Here is a 16,955-nt window from a genome sequence, read left to right as displayed (position 1 = left end):
TCTAATCAAAGTATATATATATATATATTTTACTATTTGTGTCAGAACGTTTTATTTATGTACAGTTTGTTACCGTGCTCCTGTATGTAAAAGACTTCCTGTATTTTGCGAGTAATGCAGAGGGACGTGGGTTGGAAAACTGCAGAATAATGTGGGCAAGTCTAATCGAAGCTGTCTGACGAGAAATCGAGCCGCCACACCACAACCCGCCATGGAAACAGACGATTCGGCCCAACAGACCATAAGGTGTAGGAGCAGAATTAGACCCTTCGGCCCAAAGAGTCTGCTGCGCCATTCTATCACGGCTGATCTATTTTTCCCTCTCAACCCCATTCTCCTGCCTTCTCACTGTAACCTTTGGCACACTTACTAATCAAAAACCTATCAATCTCCGCATTAAAAATACCAAATGATATGGTCTCCGCAATGAAGACCACACCCCTGGCCTCCACAATGAATCCACCACCCTCTGGCTAAAGACATTCCTAATTTCCATTCTAAAGCCCACCATCAAGCACTAATTATACACCAATCCCATTTTATTCCCCCCACGTTCTCTTCGGCCTCTCCCATATGACCACTACCTGTAATACGCTCATCTACAATAAATAGTTTTTAAATCCTCATGGGTTTCCGGTCTCCACAAATTGAATTTTCACAACCCATGGTATTCATGACAATAAAACACTTTTGACCCTTTTTTGAAAATCACCCGGTCCGCCTTGCATGGGACAAATAATTTCCTTTTATCCATATTATAAAATCAATTAACACCCAGAAGCTACCCGGGTGCCGGCTTGTTTTGTGTGTTTTGCTCAAGAATTCAGCATCAGCAGTCTCTTGTGTCTCTTGGGTTAAATCCAACGTAGGGTCCGGTACACGTGAAATACAGGTGGATTCTGGTTATTATACAGAAGCACGACTGCTAGTAACACTTCCGTTTCTCTGTGAAGGTCCCGTGAACGTCTTGCATTGTCTTTGCCTGTGGATTTTGATAATAAGCTTGCCTGTTAAGATGCAGTGACTGTTACAGCAACTCCAGCTGGGGTCCTTCGTAAACACCAGTGCGTGTTTTGAAGATCGCCAGTGTGACCTGGTGTACAGATTAACAAAATCATTATCGTGATTTATTTCAATACAGAAGCTATCGCAAATTATCAGACGATCACACGGCCCTGTTCGGATCTTTAAGTAGCGATTTTCAGGTCTCGCCGGCGCTTTAACGGAGAGGTCAATTTCCATTGATTGGTTAACCAGTCATTACATTTTTGTTCATTTAATGGGTGAAATCTTGTATTTCTTTTTCGTCTGATCATACAAACAAAACAATTTCATTGTTCCAGTGTGAAGCCAGGCGTAAAGCGTGACAATAATACATTATATAAAATCTGCGGATCACCGTTGATTGAACTATTGTAGCGAATTCCATCGAAGCTAAAACAAGTTTTATGAATCCTTGATTTTTTTTAAGTCAATTATTTTTCTCCAAAACTATGTAAAACCGAAACGGTTAAAACAAACAATTTAAAAAAAAAAACATTTTGTTGGCAGATTTTTAATTTTGTTGCAGGCGCGAATTGAAAAAAAAATTGACCCTTCCAGTAGCTCTGACCAGTATATATTGCAAGTTCCCTCCCCAGTCCCCCCACCCCGAATTGACACAGCGACGTGTAACTTTCAGCGTGAGTCTTGTTATTATGGGCAGTAATTTGACCAGCTTTGTATTGAGTGGAATCAGCATGCAATAATCAGAACTTGAGTTCACTGTGAGATGTTTGCCCATTTGAACACTATCTGTTTACCCGTTGTACTTGTATCTGATTTGTTGTTCATCGTGTTTGATCTTTTGTTTTGTTTTTCGCTGTACACTGCCCTTGCGGCAGAATGCCCGATGTTTGTGTTGGCCATGTGCTCTTATTACTTGTCATTATTTATCTGTGTTCCCGTCAGCTTCTGACACGTGTTTTATAGTTGTCCTTACTTGCCAACAATAGACATCAAAGCTCGAAATGCCTATTGTTGAAAGCAAATTTATGCAAAGATTTTATGTGGGTCTTCAAACGCTTAGCTGTCATTCGATACTGCTTTTAACTATTGCACCGTGAACAGATTTTACACAAATTATTTACATTATTCACAAAGCGGGAGTCCAGACCGAGACTGACGCCCCTTCCTTTTGTTTTGCTACCTTTTCTCTCCGCAGTAGAGCCTCCATCACATCTCAGGTTTAAAATTTTATCTGAAAGTAAAGTTCAAATGACATGGAGGCGTTCGCCAAACAGAATTAGAGGCTACAAATTGACATTAACGTCTGCAACTGGTGAGTACAACCCGCCTGGGGACACATCAGGCACCAGGGGATAGGTGGCACGTGTATCACTTGTAAAGAAAGATTTAAGATTCCAAAAAAACGCCTGCCCGTTCCATGGTATCCCCCTCCCAAAGAAAAAGCTTAAGACTATCAAAATGGCCCAGGATGGACAGAATCAAAATCAGGTCCGTCTCTTGATAAAATCTACCCAAGTCATTGGCCACATTGCAAATGTACCCTGAACCTGAAGCAGATTCAAGGAAAGTTGCTCTTGAATCTGCTTCCATGCACTGGCGGGTAATACAAACAAACTTAAGAATATTTAAGGAGATTTGATCTTGAATCTGATTCCATGCACTGGTGGATAGTTTATCCAGAATATAAGAACCTCTTGCGTTAAATAGCAATGCGCAATGCCTCTGATAACAGCGGGAAGCAAGAAATGGAACCAAGGTGAGGCCTCTTGGTGCCTCTCCATTCAGTTGGATCACAGCTGATCTTTTATCTTCCCCACTTTTTAAACCTTTCTGCACTAGCTTCCACCAACGGCCAAGGAGAAGAAGGGTTGAAATGTATAAAAGTCATACAGGGTGGTTTGGTTCCCTAAAGACAATGGTGAACAAGTTAAGATTTTACCATTGTCAACTGCTTCATAGTCACATTGACTGATGACAGATATTTCCAATGTCAATTAGATTGTTAGTTGAGGCAAACCCAGTAAAGTGGAGACAGCAGAGCTGGACAGCTTTACTGAGAGTCAAAGTGTTAAGCATAGAAAAAGGCCCCTCTGGCTTGACTTGTTTGTTCTGCACAAGTAGGCAAACCAAAAATCCCGTGAATTTTTTTTTGCTCATGTCCCACCAAACCTTCCCTGTTCACATACTGTATGTGTCCAAACATCCTTTAAATTTTGTGATTGTACATGCCTCTACCACTACCAGTTTGCTTCATATACTCAAAACGTCTGTGTCAAACCTACCAGACCAGTTAACAGCCTCGTAAGTCAATTTCGCAACTTTTCTAGTTTAATGACATCCTTCCTATAACAGTGTCCAGAACTGTGCACACGATTCCAAATGTGGCCTGACCAATATCTTGTGCATATGTAACCTGACGTGCCAACTCCTGTGCTCAAAACCCTGATCAATTAAGGCAAACATGCCAAACACCTTCTTTACTCTCTGTCCAACTGTGTCATCACCTTCTTGCCATCAAGTCCAGCCTTGGTTTGTTCCAGCTAAATGCTACACCTCACATTTATTTGAATTAAACTCCATCTGCCATTCTTCAGCCCATTGGCACTGTTGAGCAAGATCTCGTTATGATTGTAGATAACCTTCACTGACAACTATACCAGCAATTTTAGTGTTATTTGCAAACTTACTTGCCATACTACCTGCACTATTACTCACTAATCAATAATATAAATAATGAATAACAGTGGATCCAGCAACAATCCCTGTGCCACACCACTTGTTACAGGTCTTCAGTCTGAAAAACAACCCTCTACCACCATTCTCCGATCCCTACTTTCAAACCAATTTTGTATCACATTGGCCAGCTTACCCTGGTTTACATGTGATCTAACTTTGCAGTTTCTAGTCAACAGCCTCAATAAAGTTCACGTCGACATTGTCTACCACTCTGTTCTCCTCAACCTTCTTGGTCACCTTTTAAAAAATCTCAATCAAATTCTTGAGACAAGACATGCACATTGCATCAGCCCTAGCTTTTCCAAATGCTGGTAAATCCTGTTTCTCAGAGTAACCTCAAATAATTTACCTACCACTGATGTAAGACTCACTGGTCTGTAGTGCTGAGGGTTTTCCTTGTAATCGTTGCATAATACCCACTCCAGTCTTCCAGCCCCTCATTCATGTTTACCAATGATCGAAATATTTCTGCCATTTCTTCCCTAACTTCCCACAATTTTCTAGGGTACACTTGGCCTTTTTATCTACTTGAATACATTTTATGACCTCCAGCACCTCCTCTTCTGTATTCTATTCATTCCTCCTCCCCTTCATTATATTCAAGACATCACTATTAACCTCCCTGCATTCCCTCACCCCAATGTCTTTATCCATGGTAAACACAGATGAGAGCCACATCTTAATGAATAGGTCTGATATAAAAATAATCCCCACTGTGACAGAGTTCAAATGGTACATTCCAGAGATTCCCTGATTTTAATGCCTTTGGATAGTATTTAAAGCTTATAGCTCTTAAAAAAAATATATTTTTAATGAAAATAACAGAAGGTTTTGTTTGCAAGTTGTGGAAACAGGTCAAAACAATGATATTGTTAATGGTGCACCAATAATAAAATCTGTATGCAATTAAGGAAAGGATTTTCCTTTGCACATGAACTGAAGCCTATTTAATGAACTGATTTGTATTTTTTCTCATAAATTTCCCATTTCTCTTCAAGTGTTACTGACTCCTTGCTTGGTCTCTTTGTACCATTACTGCTCCTCTTTGATCAGTTAAAAAAGCTCCAGGGTTCATGGGCTACACATTGCCCTGAATCTTGTTAAGATGATTACGAATCTCAAGAATCCCTTTCATTTCAACTTAAAATTCCTACCTGCTAGTTGGAGCTCTTTGATCTCTGTGGAGCTGGTGGTTTGTACTTTTTTTTCTTCTCTCTCAGCTATGTTGCCTCATTGATAGATGAATCCAAACTCAGAACACTGGGATTTGTTATTATGGACAGCCTAATTTTATTATGAACTTCATGTGTGGTCTTGGTGGCTCAATGATAAATATCTAAGGTTCGAAGGCAAGGCATTTGTGTACCCTGATCTTTAACAATGAAGATCAGCAAACTGTACCATCATGGGAGCCATTTGAGGTTTTAAGAATGTCAGTTCTCTGTGCAATCCTGGATCCACAAATGGAGATATTCCAGAAAGTGTCAAGGAGTCATGAGAACCATGGCTGGTCCTTCCCTTTGGAAACAAAGAAACTATTAATTTTCTTGTTTCTCCTTCAGAGTGTTTTGGGTAGTCATAGAATCACAGAAAGTAATACTGGGAGTTGGACATTTGACACTTTAAGCTTGCTCTACCATTTAATTTGATCATGGTTGATCCTCTGTCTCAATACCATTTTCTCATTACCTTCCCATATCTTGGAGATATGTCAAGATTGACTTGCTTTCACCCCAATTCTGGGGTGAGGCCAGTGTGGAACCTGCAGACTCAGCTGTAGGTAAGGCAGAATGTGTCTGACAGAATGGGTGAGTGTGCAGTTGTGAGGTGGTATGCTCCTTCTGTGCTGACTATGACTCCTGTCTGCTCCCAATGCCGGGAATTGAGATGCACACTGCCTGCAACCACTGCTTAGATTAACTTTGTAGGTAAGTCGCTGCAGAGCTGGTGTCAAGTCTGAGAGCTTTATGGCTTGTTGAATTGACATGCCCAAGGGAAGGCATAGAGTGGAAAGTATTTTGATATCTTCAGTATTCAACAAGGACAATTTTGCCATTTCCTGAGGGAAAATGGAACACCTTCATCTGTCTATCTCTTCATTGTGCTCTTGACGTGCCATGAAAATCCCACCGATGGAACAGTAATTCAAGCCTTACGTGTGCAAAAAAAACAAGGTTGCATATTTCTATTGATGAGAGAAGTGGAACCATGCAAAGTATGTTAACTTCCATGCTATTTATATGCAGGTGTTAAAGTGATTAGTTCAGGCAGATAAACCTCCAATTTAAAAAAAAGAAGAATGTCAAGAAAATATGCTTAGCTTACAGCTGCTGTTACTATTGGCAGTGATTTCCAGCCATTGGATCAGACAATATCATAAATCAGGTTAATCACTAGCCTTAGATGTTGTGGTGAATTTTAAAGAAAACAATATGTAGCTCTCACTCACATTGAAGTCAAAATCAGGCAGGGTCTGAATGCCAAATACTGGCTGTTTGTTACTTTTTAAAACTTTTCGCAATCAAAATTCTCACCTGATAATCAAATGTTATTTTACAGGATAGGCATTCTATTTGGGACCAGCTCAGAGCTTATAGTGTGGAGCCTAGATTGTAATTAAATTCTTCAATCTACACTTGCATCTATTGCAGCCAAAGGTTGACAACATGGTCTGTTCTTTTATAAGTTTATTAAAAAATGATAAAATAATGCTAGTTTATAATTGCACTTTATAAATAGGTAAATGGATTCAAAGTATTTCAATGAAAAAAAAAAGAATTGTCAGTCAGCTTCCTGCAGGATTATGCATGAAGGAAGACTGTAGAAAAACTTGGGAACGTTCAGTCCCTCAAGCCTGTTTCAGTAGTCAGTGAGGTCATGGCTATTGTCATTCATTACTTGTTCCATTGCACTGGCCCTGATTTTGCCATAATATTCCAGCAACCTTAGGTCAAAAAATATTTATTGTGTGAGCAACTATTGCAGTTACGGGAAGTTCTAAACTCTGAGACTTTTGAGTGAAAATGTTTAACTTGGAATGGATTTTGTATACTTTTGTTCTAGACCCTGTCTCCCCCATCTTCTATCATTCACTACCGAAGCACTCAGCAAAAAAAGATTGTCTCAATCTATCTTATTAATTCTTTCCAAGATACTAAACATCTCAATCGCATTATATATATCAGACAATTTTATACTCTCATATTAGCTTCCTGTCAATAAGGTGTATCATTGATTGCACCCTCATGCCACAGCCCAGGAATCGTAGCCTGGTCTCTGTAAAGTTTATATTCTGCACAGTCCAGCTACCTCACTATCTTAAGACATGATGACCAATATTGCAATCAGAGTTTTATGCAATTGTGTCCGAATATCCCTTAATATTCCTGGCTTCTAATTTTGAAGGCTAACATACCATTAGTATTTTTGAATGTCAAGATCTTGTCTTTAAATACAGTGGGAACCATTGGAACTGTTTAAGAAACAGTTACTATTATTAGATTGGACGTGGAAGTTAATAATAACAGATTGATAGGAAGCTAATCTGGGAACATAAAATTATATGAGCACAATCTCATGGTTATAAATGTAGGAAGTTTACAATTATCATATCTTTCAATATCTATTTATATTGGTGGTATGGAAATTTTACTTGTTATTCGGTTAGACATCTATCCATAAGGTCATAAGATAAATCCATATAGGAATCATTTGCTGGACACCAAGAGCTTGACTGTAATCCCAGCATGTACAAAGATGGCTTGAAATGACTGAGGGTATAGCTTGCACTGGACACATGAATTGCTGTCTGTCGGCAGGGGTAGGAGCTCGGTATGGGAGAGGCAGTTGATGGTGGTTGTTACTGTGAGTCTACAATACTTGCTCTGCTTTACTGAATTACTTGACGTGCCCGGTAGAGGGAAGAAAGAGAAGGTAGTCAGCCCTACTCCTGAAATTGCACCTCAACCAGGATCCAAAAACCGATATAAGAATCCAATCCTAAATAACTTGGAATGGGTTTTGTATACTTTTGTCCTAGTCCTAAATGTTCCCGCCAGGGAAGAAATTGGCAACACTGCAGAAAGAGGAAGATTCCACATCTGGATCTCCAAACTTGAGAGCTGTCAGCCTTCACTGGCAAAGTTTTCCACACATTGCCCAATCTGAAGGGGAAAGAAATGCCAAACCCATCATTTATTTCTGAGTCTGCAACAACCATCAGTGGAGCCAGTACTGCCAGTGTCTAGACTGATTTCAGGAATGATCATCCTCTGGAAAAAATATTTGCAGGCCATATCCTGCTCATGGCCACTGATGTGAAATCTGTCATACACCAAGGGACCTGCTTCTTTTCATGACTACTTTACAGGTGGTCTCCAGCATGAACTGTGCGAACAGAGAAAAGTAATGGAATTTAGGCAGAATTCCATCATCTTTCTTCCTAATGCATATTCCTTACAGCACTATCATATCATATCATATCATATATATACAGCCGGAAACAGGCCTTTTCGGCCCTCCAAGTCCGTGCCGCCCAGTGATCCCCGTACATTAACACTATCCTACACCCACTAGGGACAATTTTTACATTTACCCAGCCAATTAACCTACATACCTATGCTGCAGTGTTAGTTGGGGGTGGAAATGAGGGAAGCATTAATCCATTCCAGATGTTACATTTTCCACTGGATTTGTGGGAAAAAAACTGAAAGGTCTTCAGCACGAAATGTAGTCATTTCTAAAACCAAAAGACGAGAGAAGCTTGCTTGCCCCTTGAAGCTCATACATCTACGTTAGCTCTCCTAATATTAGCATTATCTTTTTAATATTAGCATTACCTTTCTAATTGTCTCTTGTTTTCCTAGTGTCATAGAGTCAAACAGCATACAGCCCAACCCATCCAAGTTGATCAAGCTGCCCATCTAAGTTTGTGTCATTTGCCCACATTTGGAACATATTCTCTGAATCTTTCCTGTCCGTCTACCTAAAAGGGTACAGTTCTGGAGTAACAGCAGGTCAGGCAGCATCTCTGAAGAACATGAATAGGTGACGTTTCAGGTTGAGACATTTCCGTCCATCTACCTTCTTCACTACCCCACCCCTTCTTGGAACATGGGAACAATATTGAAAGAGCTAGTGTGAATTGATAATGAACCCACATCTACATTGCTCCAGATTTGATGTATGCAGTGCAAATTATAACCAATATTCCTGGGGCAGTTTTATTCACTGGTGTTATAATGAAACTCATGTGGGTCATGAAAGTAATCCCTACTCCTGCTGAAAATATTTTAACTTGCTGCTGAATGCATTTATGATGTCTTTGGCTCCACTTCTTCTGGGTTATTCTGCTTATCTTTTCCACATGATTTGCAGATCTTCCTTTCCAATGCCTTCCTTACAAGACTAGGAATCCTGTGGTTCAGTTATCTTTTCTCTGAGCTCATCTCCTTTCATCTTACTTGTAGCCTCTCTTCAATATTTCTGGATAATTTTTCACTTGTGCCATGATTGAAACCAGTGCTCTATTGCAGGCTCACCAATGCTTCACATAACATTTACTACAATTCCTGCAGTTTTCTTCCTCACGGTCAACCTGATGGTCAGTTTTTGTATCATCTACAAACATTTTTCCTCCAAAAATTATGTCTAAGTGAAATCCAAATAATAGCTTCAGAAGAGACTACCCAGGCTATGCTGAATTACTAGTGGGAGAGTCTAGGACTAGAGGTCATAGCCTTAGAATTAAAGAATGTTCTTTAAGGAAGGAGATGAAGAGAAATTTATTTAGTCAGAGGGTGTTGAATCTGCGGAATTCTTTGCCACAGAAGACTGTGGAGGCCAAGTCAGTGGATATTTTTGTAAGGCAGAGATAGATAGATTCTTGAATAATACAGGTACCAGAGGTAATGGGGAGAAGGCAGGAAAATGGGGTTAGGAGGGAGAGCTAGATCAGCCATGATTGAATGGTGGAGTAGACTTGATAGGCTGAATGGCCTAATTCTAGTCTTATTCCTTATGACTTATGACTTCATGAATTAACTAGTGGTGGTGGGAAGGGAGAAGCCACGAGGAAAGAAATATGCAGTCAAGTATGGAACAGCTGGCTTCAGCCTCTCCATGCCAATATGAGGCAAAATTAGCCAGGATTCCCTCTTCTGTGTGTTAATGTTGTAGGGTGAACTAGACACATGGAAGATAATTGAGACGTCATTTTAGAAATGATATGTGTCTTATGGCTCAGGAAGAACAGATAACTGTAGACCTCTGCTCTTCAAAACTCTTTGGGGATTCCGCACCTCCTGCCCAGTTTATTGCAGAGACTGTATTGATGAACCCATGATGAGAATCTCCATCATTGGCATGCAGCTGTCAAGCTCGTCGAAGGAGAACATGATGGGCTATGGTCCACTCGCCCAACCGATTGAACAGGCTGTTGGCACTGATTAGCCTGGTTTCTTGAAGACTGGTCACATGACTTCCAGGCACCACTACACAAAGACACATCTGATAGAGCAGATTTCAGTGGCACAACCAAAGGATGCCTCCCTTTCGGCACAGTCATTCTGTTCTGTCTCATTTTAAAGCTTACATTTTTATCTTATAACTGTTTTACATAGGGACCGGATAACTATTTGGGATCTTCTCATGACTGGCATCTAATGCGTTTGAATAAATTGTTGATTTTAATGGAACAACAATAAACATTGGTAGGTCCATTGACCACTGGCCCTACTATGTAGGCAAGGGTCGGAGTAAAAGGGAGATGATCGAATTTTGGGGACAATATGTTACAGGGAAAATTGGAGGGGGAGTAGGATTGTTACTTGAGTTGGCATAGATTTTATAGACCACAATAACCTCTGTCTCTGTCTTAAGGAAATATGATAAAATGGCAATAAGCAGAAATGTCCAGATTCTGTTTGCCATGTAAATTTCGACACTGCACTGGTTAGCACGGCATCATCTCAACAGTTCACCTGGACCTCTGTCTCATCTTCTGTCTTTTATGCTTCAGTTTGCACATGTTTTTCTTCTGTTACTTTCATTACAATTTGCCTGTACCCCAGCCCAGGCGTCATCCTGTCTGTCTGCTCACAAGCTGTTGGGTACCAACATTGACAGGAGGATTCAGGTGTGAGTTGGCTGGTCTTTGCTGATTGCTTATGAGGAATTGGCCCTCAAATTTCTCCCATTTGCTTCTGATGTGGAAGGGAAATCAATACTGAGAAAATTTGCCTCATTGCATCCCAGCATAGACAGGAGAGATAAAACAGGTGTGTGAAACACAGATAGAATGCACCTGCCAGGTTGTTGTTATCACTGAATGCATTGAGTCCATGCAGTCAGATTGTAATTCATCCACACTTAGTGATTGCCAAGTGTGGATGAAATAGTTTGCAGCTCTGAGTTGTTTTCTCCATGTTGAAAGCTTGGGTAATTTTAACTCAACTCAGCCATTTGAAGACTGATAATCTGTCAACTATTTGGAATTCTACCTGTTTCTACTTCAGGCACATTATAGAATGGGTGAGAAATCTTATCCAGTGAGTTTTCTTTTTTGCACAGATTAAGTTACTTAACAAGTAACAAGTAACAAGTTAGTTTGGTAGATAACGATCATGTGTTCCTTTAAGTTCAGATATCATTTGCAGGGAGATTTGTTTAAAATCATGCTTCCTTATTGTTTTTACTTCTATATTTTACTCCAGGAGAGCCTGCAAAAGACAGTGTATTGCCCCGAGGTGCAAGTAAAACCACGTTTACAGACCTTGTCCCAGAAGTAGAATACAGTATTGTGTTGGTTGCCTTTGACGATTCCTCTGAGAGTGTCCCAGTCTCTGGAAAGTTCACAAGTAAGTAAAGACTACATCTCAAGAGTTCCTTAAGGGTCTGTTGGAAAACCCCTTTCGATGCATCAATAGCACCTTTTACAATATGTGGGTGCTAAATCTACAGCAATGGAGAGGAACTGAGATTAATTTCAGACAACAACAAAAAAACAAAGACCTTGCCTGCAAGTAATGTTCGGTAAAAACGTGACTGATTTACTCAAGTCCTTTGGAGTAAAAATCTTGTTTTCCTCTCAGGGTGAATGTACAAGAAATATACCCATTAATTGGCAGACAGATTCAATACCTTTCTTACCATTTTACTCGTTAAATGGCAGGCAGATTCTGTTCCTTTCCATTCCTTTTACTCATTCTCTGTAGGTGCACTGTTGTACATCCTCTGTATTTAAATAATGGTGGCTGGATGATTAAAATTAAAACAGCTATATATGCTGGCTGATGCATTTACTTTTTTACTTCCTAGTTCAGTCAGGTCGCACACCAACAAAACTGCCGGAGAAAAAAGAAGAACTTTCCCAAAGTAAGTGAGATATGTTTAAATCTTCTCTGTCTCCTCAGATGTGTCTCCCATTTCTTACAAACCAAGATAAAGTAAAACCAATTTGGATTTATGTAGCACTTTAATAGAATAACATGGAGTGCACCCATCGGAACTGCTGTCCCATGCAGTCAGATAGCTGGGTTTATTTCTGACTCTGGAATTTGCACATTCTCTCCTTTTCTTCAGTGGTGCTGCTTGACCCACTGAGTTATTCCAGCATTTTATGCCTATGTTCCTTCAACCGCATTGGTTTTGACTGGGCACTTCCATTTCCTCACGTATCCCGAAGATGTATAGGTTGGCAGGTTAATCGATTGCACTAAGTTGCCCCTATTGTGTGGGTGATTGGTGGAACCTGAGGAGAGTTGCCGAGAATGTGGTGACAATAAATTTCAGGGGAAATTAGGGAGTGAATGGGATTTCCTTGTGAGCTGACATAGATTTAATGAAAAGAGTGGCCTCTTTCTATGCTATAAGAAAAAATGGAAGATGAAATATGGAAAAAATCCAAGGTACATCACAAGAATATTAACAAAATCTGACATAAAGTATTTGCAGAAGGCAATAGGAGAGATGACCAAAGGCTTGTTCAAAGTGGTGGATGTTAAGGAAGAGGGATGGGTAGAAAGGTGGAGGTTATTGAAGGAATCCAACAGAGAGAGCTGATCATTTTGGCCACTAATGTCAGAGGAAAGTAATTGTTTCTTTAGGTTCTGGGGAGAAGGCAGGAGAATGGGGTTAGGAGGGAGAGATAGATCAGCCATGATTGAATGATGGAGTAGACTTGATGGGCTGAATGGCCTAATTCTGCTCCTATCACATGCAAGAAAACTGAAGATGTGCCAGAATTAGCAGAGGGCCAAGGGGAAGATTTGTAAAGATGGGTATCTTACACAGGCAGGCATTTGAAAAGAAGTCTGACAGTTTTAAAATGGAGTTGCAAGACCAAAACTGTAAAAGTTAGGACGCACATTGGTGATGAGTGAATACATTTTGTGGTTTTGGTAATGGTTTATTATTTGCCACTACCTAGCTCTGCATGCTACCCTGTCGAATAATAGTATACATGAATACAGTTGGAACATAGGCAGCAGGTTCATCAATGCCAATTTATAATGGGAGGCTGGTGAAGATAACATTGGATTATTAAATTGACACTGGCTTTGGAGGGAGTAACAATGTTTCGTGCAAGGATGAAGCTGTGTTGTGATCTCAAACACTCTTATTGAGCTGTACAGCACAGAAATTAGCCATTTGGCCCAACTCATCCATGCTGACCATAAAGCCTAACTACTCTAACCCCATTTGCTGTCTCAAGGCCATATCCCTCTAAACCTTTCCTATCAAAGTTCATATATAAATAACTTTTAAACAAAGTAAGTGCTCCAGTCTCTGCCACCTCCTCTGGTAGCTCGGTCCATACACCCATTGCTATTTTTATATGGAAAACCTACCCCTTAGATCTCTTGTAATGTTGCCTGAGGATAAGAAGCAGAATCAGGCGGAAGCCATTCAACTCCTTACACCTGCTCTTCCATTCAATGATCATGGCTGATTTTTTAATCTCATCATCACATTCATGTTCTTAAGCATATTCAGTGACTGAGCTTCAAAAGCTCTCGGTTACTATATTCCAAAGATTCACCATCATGTGGGTGAAGAAATTTCTTCTCACCTCAGTTATGAATTAGCAACTCCTTATTCTGAGACTGTGACCCACAAGGAACAATCATCCTAACACTCCTACTGTTCAACCCCATGCGAATGATATCCCTCAGTCTTGGTCTGTTGGGCAAATCTCCTTTGCGTCTTCCAGTCCCCCTTACTTTGCATTTTTGGTGCATGGTCAGAAAGCATGGAAACAGGTCCTTCGGTCTATTGAGTCCAGACAAACCACCAAGAACTTGGATTGCAGATGCTAGAATCTGCTGCAACAAACAATCTTCTGCAGAAACTTAGCAAGTCAAGCAGCATTGGGAGAGGGAAAGGAATGGTGTGCATCAGGACGTGCTCCATCAAGCACCTATTTGCGTTCGTTATAGACTATAATTTTATTATGTTCTCACAATCACATCAATGCCGTCCAGATTCTACCACTCATCTACACACTGGGGGTAATTTACAATGGCCAATTAAGTTGCCAGCTATAGTGTTACATCCCCTTATGTAACTGCTGTGTGCGTTTGCTGTGCTCTGGGTGGTTGTTAATCCACATTAATTCTCCCTGTTAATAACCCTTGCCATGGTTTGTCTCTTCAGAATGTTCAGCCATGGCTGTGGCCGACTTAGTTTTTCTGGTTGATGGATCGTGGAGCGTGGGGAGAGCAAATTTCAGAAGGATCAGGGAATTCATCTACTCCCTTGTATCTGCATTTGAGATCGGAGACGACAAAACAAGAGTTGGAATTGTCCAGTACAGTTCAGACACAAGAACAGAATTCGACCTGAACCAATACAGCCGGAAGGAGGACCTGCTCAATGCAATTACCAATCTCCCCTACAAAGGGGGAAATACTATGACTGGTACAGAATATCTTTCCTATTTTGTTTCCAAACAGTTCACTTGCGTTTTTACACTGAGATTTAAAAAAAAATGCTATCTATAAAGTTATCTCTAGTTGGTAATCCTCACATTAAATGGGTTTCGGGAAGCAGACTACTGATGCTGCCAGACTGTGTAAGAAAATAACTGCAGATGCTGGTACAAATCGAAGGTATTTATTCACAAAATGCTGGAGTAACTCAGCAGGTCAGGCAGCATCTCAGGAGAGAAGGAATGAGTGACGTTTCGGGTCGAGACCCTTCTTCAGACTGATGTCATGGGGGCGGGACAAAGGCTTTTAATTTTAGGTAGGAGGTAAAATCGGGCCGTGCGGGGCTGGGGAACGATAAGTTTGGAGGCATTAGAGGGTAGATCGCCGTAAATGGTGAGGTCTATGATGGTGCTGATGATTAATTTAATTTTTTGGGTAGGAGGTAAAATTTAATTTTAGGTAGGAGTCTGACATCAGTCTGAAGAAGGGTCTCTACCCGAAATGCCGCCAGACTGTGTGTTCAGTGCCACTGACGGTATGTTCAAGGGGAAGTTACTGAAGCACTCTAGAATGTAATGGATGCCTGAAAGGGGTTAGAAACTAGAATCTAACTGTGGGGTTCAGATGATTGATATTCAGAAAAATGCTTACGTAAGATCATGCTTATGCAGACTGGGATCAAATCACAGGGCTCATGGGTTTAATATATATAATGGTGGAAATGTCAGGAAGACGTTAATGTCTCAACAGTCAGAGTGATTAACGATTGGTTTTGTCTTTGCTTGAATTGGTCGTAATTGAAATTGGTCTCTTTTGTTTCTGAAGGTGAAGCTCTGGATTACCTAGTAAAGAACACCTTCAATGAAGGTGCTGGAGCAAGGAAATCCTATCCTAAGATAGCAGTAATCATCACTGATGGGAAATCACAGGACCCAGTGACAGAAAGTGCTGAAGCCCTTCGCAGCAGCGGGGTTGAAGTATTTGCTTTGGGTAGGTTATTTTCATCTGTTCTTTCTTATCTAACAAAAAAATGCACATGCTTATCATTCTTCCTATGTTGTCTAAACCTTGGAAATCCCTAATTAGCAGAGTGGGTGCAGTTTCAGTAGCTCAAAAAGGTCATCTCATGGACAATTGGGGTCAGGGAAACACCCTTTGAGGAATAATGCAGAACCCGCATTGTTTATGGAAGGGTAAGAAAGACCCATCCAGTCCGAAGAGCCTATTTCCCCCACAGACTCAAACCAAAATAGACTCAGTGTCTTGTGGAAACATTTTACAATGTACATCTCGCTGCTGGCCAAAATAAACAAATGAAAATATATATCAATCCCACATCCTAACTTATACATCCAAGGCTGGTGCTTTCATTGGCAGCTACCTATAAAATCCAAATGTATGCAAGATTTATATACTTCTCCAACATCTGGGGAGGACCTTTGGCATGTCTTTCTCTTGCACATCTGGTCAGAATATAGATTAATGATATTTTTCTTCTTTGAAACCTTCTTTTCATCTGCAGTCTCAAACATTCCCCTCTCTGCTGTAGGGAACATTGTCCTCATGGTGTTATCCTGTTTATTCCAGTTCCAGGCATAATCTTCATAATTTGGATTTCCGCTATTTTCAATGCTAACTTTTTCTTTCCCAGAAGTGCAATGCAGCAGAATGCTAAACTCCCTTTATTTCACTTTAACACTGTTTACAAATTGGCTGCTATGCTGCCATATGTTACAACATTGTCCTCATTTCATCAGCTAATAAAGATTTTTATGTATCCTGTGGTGATACCACAGCAATCTGTTTATCATTCCTCTTTACACAAGTCTGACAGCGTCTTATGACCTTTCATGGCTTACCTTCTCTTTGGTTCCTCTGAAGGCTAAAGAAATTTGGCATATCCCCAAAGACTGACCAATTTCTGCAGATGTACCATAGAAAGCATTCTATCTGGATGCAACACAGCTTGGTATGGTAACTGTGTAAGAAGGAACTGCAGATGCTGGTTTTACACCGAAGATAGACGCAAAAAGCTGGAATAGCTCAACGGTTCAGGCAGAATCTCTGGTGAAAAGGAATAGGTGACATTTCTGTTGGAGACCCTTCTTCAGACTGAAAACGGATCTCAACCTGAAAAGTCATCTATTTCATGTCTCCAGACATGCTGCCTAAACTGCTGAGTTATTCCAACTTTTTGTGTCTATCTTTGGTACGGTAACTATTCTGCCATAGGAAATTACAGATTTCTGAATGCATCCAAGTACATCACTTAAACCACCCCCT

The 16,955-nt window shown here is 40.4% G+C and overlaps 1 protein-coding gene across 1 annotated transcript in view; it reads left to right on the top strand.

Moving 5' to 3' along the window:
- The window catches only part of col12a1a (collagen, type XII, alpha 1a), a 241,698-nt gene that overhangs the window by 18,346 nt on the left and 206,397 nt on the right, over nucleotides 1-16,955 (top strand). Inside the window, exons 3-7 of the mRNA XM_078405469.1 lie at nucleotides 2,204-2,320; nucleotides 11,457-11,600; nucleotides 12,061-12,117; nucleotides 14,398-14,661; nucleotides 15,498-15,662. Of these exons, the coding sequence (XP_078261595.1) occupies nucleotides 2,204-2,320; nucleotides 11,457-11,600; nucleotides 12,061-12,117; nucleotides 14,398-14,661; nucleotides 15,498-15,662 (747 nt within the window). The remainder of the gene's footprint in view (nucleotides 1-2,203; nucleotides 2,321-11,456; nucleotides 11,601-12,060; nucleotides 12,118-14,397; nucleotides 14,662-15,497; nucleotides 15,663-16,955) is intronic.

This window comes from Rhinoraja longicauda, chromosome 9 (assembly GCF_053455715.1).
Source record: "Rhinoraja longicauda isolate Sanriku21f chromosome 9, sRhiLon1.1, whole genome shotgun sequence".
NCBI classification, from domain to species: Eukaryota; Metazoa; Chordata; class Chondrichthyes; order Rajiformes; family Arhynchobatidae; genus Rhinoraja; species Rhinoraja longicauda.
Note: the sequence above shows the minus strand (reverse complement) of the source record. Positions and strands in the feature narration are given on the sequence as shown.